The sequence below is a fragment of the Oncorhynchus kisutch genome, unplaced genomic scaffold, assembly GCF_002021735.2.
Source record: "Oncorhynchus kisutch isolate 150728-3 unplaced genomic scaffold, Okis_V2 scaffold4011, whole genome shotgun sequence".
Classification (NCBI taxonomy): Eukaryota; Metazoa; Chordata; class Actinopteri; order Salmoniformes; family Salmonidae; genus Oncorhynchus; species Oncorhynchus kisutch.
In genome coordinates, this window is record NW_022265956.1 from 272,644 (window position 1) to 280,143 (window position 7,500).

The 7,500-nt window shown below is 44.9% G+C and overlaps 1 protein-coding gene across 1 annotated transcript in view; it reads left to right on the top strand.

Annotated features, from left to right (window-relative positions):
* The window catches only part of LOC109885463 (axin-1-like), a 40,534-nt gene that overhangs the window by 7 nt on the left and 33,027 nt on the right, over positions 1 to 7,500 (top strand). The window contains 4 exon segments of the mRNA XM_031821711.1: positions 1 to 312; positions 3,328 to 3,464; positions 6,649 to 6,934; positions 6,936 to 7,247. The exon segment at positions 1 to 312 is cut by the window's left edge and continues 7 nt beyond it. Of these exon segments, the coding sequence (XP_031677571.1) occupies positions 6,726 to 6,934; positions 6,936 to 7,247 (521 nt within the window). The 5' untranslated portion in view covers positions 1 to 312; positions 3,328 to 3,464; positions 6,649 to 6,725.

A 7,500-nucleotide genomic window follows, 5' to 3' on the forward strand; every position in this document is an offset into this window, starting at 1 on the left:
TGTTTGAACTATCTCTCTCTCTCTCTCCAAAGGGCGGTATGGAGAGAGGTCCTAGCAGCAGCCAGGTGTGGAACCCCTCCTCTGTTATCTGTATGGACAGAGCAGAGCCCCCCCTGTTGACCTGGTGGTCCACCTGCAGGTGTGGGATGGGGAGAGGAGGAAAACACCAGTCCACTGTTATCTGTATGGACAGAGCAGAGCCCCCCCTGTTGACCTGGTGGTCCACCTGCAGGTCTGGGATGGGGAGAGGAGGAAAACACCAGTCCACTGGAGAGGAGTGGCACACCATACAGGACCCTCGGCTGTTTCAAGGTAAAGATGATTTACATTTTTGCTATAATAGGCATTTGTAAAACATAGACCTATTTGAATACATTCAGTACCAGTCAAAAGATTGTACACACCTACTCATTCTTTATTTTTTTTAAACTATTTTCTACATTTTCTACATATTATTGTAGAATAATAGTGAAGACATTCAAACGATTTAATAACACATATGGAATAATGCAGTCACCAAAAAAAGTGTTAAACAAATTAAAATGTATTTTCTATTTGAGATTCTTCAAGTAGCCACCCTTTGCCTTGATGACAACTTTGCACACTCTTGGCATTCTCTCAACCAGCTTCATGAGGTAGTTACCTGGAATGCATTTCAATTAACAGGTGTGTCTTGTTAGAAGTTAATTTGGGGAATTTCTTTCCTCTTAGCCAATCAGTTGTGTTGTGACAAGGTAGGGTTGGTATACAGTAGAAGTCGAACGATTGTGATTTTTCAACACCGATACCGATTATTGGAGGACCAAAAAAAGCCGATACCGATTATCGGCCGATTTATTTATATATATTTATATATATATATTATATTTGTAATAATGACAATTACAACAATACTAAATGAACAATGAACACTTTAATTTTAACTTAATACAATAGTAAAATCTATTTATTCTCAAATAAATAATGAATCATGCTCAATTTGGTTTAAATAATGCAAAAACAAAGTGTTGGAGGAGAAAGTAAAAGTGCAATATGTGCTATGTAAGAAAGCTAACGTTTAAGTTCCTTGCTCAGAACATGAGAACATATGAAAGTTGGTGGTTCAAAATTCCCAGTTCTTCAATATTCCCAGTTAAGAAGTTTTAGGTTGTAGTTATTATAGGAATTATGACATGTTGACTATTTCTCTCTCTACCATTTGTATTTCATATACCTTTGACTATTGGATGTTCTAATAGGCACTTTAGTATTGTCAGCCTAATCTCAGGAGTTGATTGGCTTGAAGTCATAAACAGCGCTGTGGTTCAAGCATTGCTAAGAGCTGCTGGTAAACGCAGTAAAGTTTGAATGAATGCCTACGAGCCTGCTGCCTCCTACCACCTCAGTCAGACTGCTCTATCAAATATCAAATCATAGACTTCATTATAATATAATAAACACAGAAATATGAGCCTTTGGTCATTAACAAATCCAGAAACTATCAGGTAGAAAACAACATGTTTATTCTTTCAGTGAAATACGAGCCTTAGGTCATTAACAAATCCAGAAACTATCAGGTAGAAAACAACATGTTTATTCTTTCAGTGAAATATGAGCCTTAGGTCATTAACAAATCCAGAAACTATCAGGTAGAAAACAACATGTTTATTCTTTCAGTGAAATACGAGCCTTAGGTCATTAACAAATCCAGAAACTATCAGGTAGAAAACAAAATGTTTATTCTTTCAGTGAAATACGAGCCTTAGGTCATTAACAAATCCAGAAACTATCAGGTAGAAAACAACATGTTTATTCTTTCAGTGAAATATGAGCCTTAGGTCATTAACAAATCCAGAAACTATCAGGTAGAAAACAACATGTTTATTCTTTCAGTGAAATACGAGCCTTAGGTCATTAACAAATCCAGAAACTATCAGGTAGAAAACAAAATGTTTATTCTTTCAGTGAAATACGAGCCTTAGGTCATTAACAAATCCAGAAACTATCAGGTAGAAAACAACATGTTTATTCTTTCAGTGAAATATGAGCCTTAGGTCATTAACAAATCCAGAAACTATCAGGTAGAAAACAACATGTTTATTCTTTCAGTGAAATACGAGCCTTTGGTCATTAACAAATCCAGAAACTATCAGGTAGAAAACAAAATGTTTATTCTTTCAGTGAAATACAGAACCATTCCGTATTTTATCAAACGGGTGGTAACCCTACTTCTAAATATTGCTGTTACATTGCACAACCTTCAATGTTATGTCATAACTATGTACAATTCTGGCAAATTAGTTGGCAACGAGCCAGGCGGCCCAAACTGTTGCATATACCCTGACTCTGCGTGCAATGAACGCAAGAGAAGTGACAGTAGTTAACTAGTGTAAAGAGACTTGCTTGGGCCAAGAAACACGAGCAATGGACATTAGATCAGTGGATATCTGTCTTTGGGTCTGATGAGTCCAAAATGTTTGGTTCCAACCGCCGTGTCTTTGTCAGACCTGGAGTAGGTGAACGGATTATCTCTGCATGCGTGTTTCCCACCGTGAAGCATGGAGGAGGAGGTGTGGGGGTGCTTTGCAGGTGACACTGTGATTTATTTAGAATTCAAGGCACACTTAACCAGCATGGCTACCACAGCATTCTGCAGCGATAAACCATCCCATCTAGTTTGTGCTTAGTGGGAATATAATTTATTTTTCAACAGTTCAATGACCCAACACACCTCCAGGCTGCATGAGGGCTATTTGACCAAGAAAGAGAGTGATAGAGGGCTGCATCAGATGACCTGGCCTCCACAATCACCTGACCTCAACCCAATTGAGATGGTTTGGGATGAGTTGGACCGCAGAGTGAAGGAAAAGCAGCCAACAAGTGCTCAGCATACGTGGGAACTCCTTCAAGACTGTTGGAAAAGCATTCCAGGTGACTACACCATGAAGCTGGTTGAGAGAATGCCAAGAGTGTTCAAAGCTGTCATCAAGGCAAAGGATGGCTACTTTGAATAATCTCAAATATATTTTGACTTGTTTAACACTTTTTTGGTTACTACATGATTCCATATGTGTTATTTCATAGTTTTGATGTGTCGAAGAACGTTAAAATAAAGTAAAACCCTTGAATGAGTAGGTGTATCCAACATTTTGACTGGTGTACTGTATAACTAGAATTATAATATATTTCTAATGTTTGAATACATAGACTATGGTTGATTGCACTGGCCAAGTAACTCTGAGTATAACGACTTGGTTTTTACTATTGAGTCTACCTCCTTCCTTTCCGATCTCTCCCTCTCTCCTCTCTTTCTCCCCTCCATTGCACCCTCCCCCCTTCTCTCCACAGGTCGATGCCTGACTTACTGGCTACAGGCGTGTGACTGACAGCTCGACTGTCGGCGGCATGCTCTCGCGCTGTCCTGCTGTCAGTCACTCTGGAGATGGGTTCTGCGCCAAGGCGACCGGAGCAGCAACAGCGGAAAGGTAGATTTATACAGATTTCTTCGTTTATAAAATGTCTGTTTTGGGCTGTTGTTTCTGGTTTACTTTTTTTTTGTCTATTTAATTGTAGGGATTATGTTTATTTTTTATTTTTTTTATCGAAGACAAGAGGCTACTTTTGCTTTTGGTTCGTCTCTACCTGTCTGTTTTTATTGAGCACATACTGTCATGTGGAACGTGTTTCCAGTCGCCGCTGTTGGACCCTGTAACCCATTCAAAGGTGCGCGTTGGGCTACGTCATTCTATTCATTTGCCATTCGGTTCACATTGCAAGAAAAGTATTGATTCTTCGATTCTGCTTATTGATCAGTGGTTTGTAATTGCGTGGTTATTGTCTAGACATTCTATCTCGTATGTAATGTAACGGGTGTCATCAGTGTATTCATTGTGTCGTCAAATCGATCATTTCTCTAAAGAACCTTATAGCCCTTTCCTGCACGAGGACAGAAATGATTTTTCAAGATTGAGATAATTTTTTTTTGTCTTCTTTAATCTTTCCTGAATAAACCCAACAATTGAACCAATATTCTGTACCATTATCCATCCTGTGTTTATTAATTGAGTCAATTCAATACCTACATCATATTTGGTTTCTTATTAAAATTGGCAATTGTTTATTGGCAATGTTCTGAACATTCGCTCCGCGGGACATTCCAATGTGCTCCTTTCTCCCGGTGTTGTGTGTCCTCTCTCCCGGTGTTGTGTGTCCTCTCTCCCGGTGTAGTGTGTCTTTCCGAACGGACGAGGCGCTGTTAAACACACACTCGATACTTAGCGCACACCGACCGTCATTCTCTCTCTCTCTCTGCTTGGAGTGTATTTGGAGACCTCCATGGCCACGGGGAGTTGAGAGGGCAATACGGAAAGGCTTGTTGTCTTTCACGTTTTAATACTACCCAAGTTGTCCTTATGCCGCGTTTCACACACTACTGTTCTCGCCACTATCCCCGATGCGGTGGAAAACGGGGTGCGGGCTTTCAGATACGGTAGGTTGTATACTTTAAGCCGCTAAATACGGGATGTTTTGGTTTTATTTTTTTAGGTAGCTTGTTAGCCCTTTAGCCAAGCGGCAGGGGGTGAAACGTGCCTTCGCTTTCTTCTTGTGTGTTTTGATCCGTGATCGAAGGGGCTGGTTGCGCTTTGATCGATCAAACGGCGTCGGGATGTTCGTATCCCGACCGGGTTAGTTTAGTAATCTGGCTCATGTTTACTGTGTTAAAGTAGTGTGTTGCGGGCCACCTCAAGGGGCTGAGTGGAGGACAGGGAAGGCAGCAGGCCCGTCTTGTGTGGAGTTTGTTGCCTTGTACCCCCCCCCCCCCCCCTTCCACCGTCTTTCGGGGAGGCCGAGATGAATGGGATCTCACTTCAACGCGATGGGAGGGAGAGGCTGGCTACGGTACCGGAGGAAGCGAGAGGACTGGACTAATCGGCTGGCTACTGTACCGGAGGAAGCGAGATACGGTACCGGAGGAAGCGAGAGGACTGGACTAACCGGCTGGCTACTGTACCGGAGGAAGCGAGAGGACTGGAATAATCGGTTGGCTACGGTACCGGAGGATCTAGCTATGTTTTATTAAACGGGCAGCTAACTAACTAACGCGTACCGGCGACGTTAATGTAACGAAGCTAACTAGCTATTAGCTAACGTTAGTTATCCACTGTTATCTTGTTTAACCATAACTTCTGTTTTGATGAGCTATTACGGTGCTACCTGACTAACCGGTGGTTTATAATGACCGTATTTCCTAACCAGTCCGGTGTTGATCCTTGCTGTTAGCCGTCATTGTGGAAGTTGAAAACAGCATGTCTCTGCTAGCAAGTGCCAGATACAACCTCTTTTTGATGAGTTAGCCAGTTATTAGCTTCAAAACATGTTCGTGGTGACGGGAGGTAACCTTAATTCATTGTGTCTGTAGAAGGAAGACCAGAGGTTCCGTGTTTTATAGTATAAACATATCGCAGCTTATCATCCTGAATCACGTTATTAACACGACAGGACATCCCTCCCTTGTTCCTCTTCTCTTCTGTCCTCTTTCTCTCACTCAGATAATAAGTATTCTTTCAGTTTCACCTCCCATCCTCTGTCTCTCTGCTCTTCCCTCTTTTCTCCCAGGGTCAATCTGTGATCAGTATGTTCATTCTGTAGTTCAGCTCTGACTCTCTCAGGACCGTCCCCCTCTTCTCTTCTCTCTCTCTCTCTCTCTCTCTCTCTCCTGTCAGGTAGGAACATTCCCCTCTCCCCTCTCTCTCTTCTGTCAGGTAGGAACATTCCCCTCTCCCCTCTCTCTCTTCTGTCAGGTAGGAACATTCCCCTCTCCCCTCTCTCTCTTCTGTCAGGTAGGAACATTCCCCTCTCCCCTCTCTCTCTTCTGTCAGGTAGGAACATTCCCCTCTCCCCTCTCTCTCTTCTGTCAGGTAGGACCATTCCCCTCTCCTCTCTCTCTCTTCTGTCAGGTCGGACCATCCCCCTCTTCTCTCCTCTCTCTCTATTCTCTCTCTCTCTCATCTCTCTATTCTCTCTCATCTCTCTATTCTCTCTCTCATCTCTCTATTCTCTCTCTCATCTCTCTATTCTCTCTTCTCTCTTCTGTCAGGTAGGACCATTCCTCTCTAACTCATCCCCCTCTCCTCTCAGGTTGGACCATTCCTCTCTAACTCATCCCCCTCTCCTCTCTCTCCTCTCAGGTTGGACCATTCCTCTCTAACTCATCCCCCTCTCCTCTCCTCTCTCTCCTCTCAGTTTGGACCATTCCTCTCTAACTCATCCCCCTCTCTAACTCCTCCCCCTCTCCTCTTCTGTCAGGTAGGACCATTCCTCTCTAACTCATCCCCCTCTCCTCTCTCTTCTGTCAGGTAGGACCATTCCTCTCTAACTCATCCCCCTCTCCTCTCCTCTCTCTCCTCTCAGGTTGGACCATTCCTCTCTAACTCATCCCCCTCTCTAACTCCTCCCCCTCTCCTCTTCTGTCAGGTAGGACCATTCCTCTCTAACTCATCCCCCTCTCCTCTCTCTCCTCTCAGGTTGGACCATTCCTCTCTAACTCATCCCCCTCTCTAACTCATCCCCCTCTCTAACTCATCCCCCTCTCTAACTCCTCCCCCTCTCCTCTTCTGTCAGGTAGGACCATTCCTCTCTAACTCCTCCCCCTCTCCTCTTCCACCACAGGAAGACTCTCTCATCCCCAGCTGTTCTAGAGGTGTGGGTGTGACCGGTGCCCGACCCAGTGGTCCCCGACCAGAGACATGAGTGTGGTCCGAGACCCACAGGGGGCGTACAGGGGGGTGGTAGGGGGCGACCATCTGGGGGGTCTAGGGGTGGGGATGGGGGTGGACCCCCACAGCCACTTCACAGAGCACGCCCCTCGACCCCCTGTCCCTGGAGAAGAGGGGGACAACCGTGACCCCCACCACCTCCCCTCCAGCCATGGAGGCCGCCCCCCCACCCAGTCCACCTGCTACCCCCCCCTCCAAAACAGACCCCTCCTTCCGTAGTAGCGAGTCCGCTTCCTCGGCCACCCCCACCCCCAGGCGGCCGGACCTGGACTTAGGGTACGAGCCTGAGGGCAGCGCCTCCCCCACGCCTCCCTACCTGAAGTGGGCGGAGTCGCTCCACTCTCTCCTGGATGACCAAGAGGGCATCCAGCTGTTCAGGGGCTTCCTGAGACAGGAGGGCTGTGGGGACCAGCTGGACTTCTGGTTCGCCTGCTCTGGATTCAGGAAGAGCAGCCAGGAGAAGAGGCCCAAGCTGGCCAAGGCCATTTACAGGTAGGGATGACTTTTCTCTCTCTCTCTCATCTCTCTATTCTCTCTCTCATCTCTCTATTCTCTCTCTCATCTCTCTATTCTCTCTCTCATCTCTCTATTATCTCTATTCTCTCTCTCATCTCTCTATTCTCTCTATTCTCTTTCTCTCTCATCTGTCTATTCCCTCATCTGTCTATTCCCTCTCATCTCTCTATTCCCTCTCATCTCTCTATTCCCTCTCATCTCTCTATTCCCTCTCATCTCTATTCTCTCT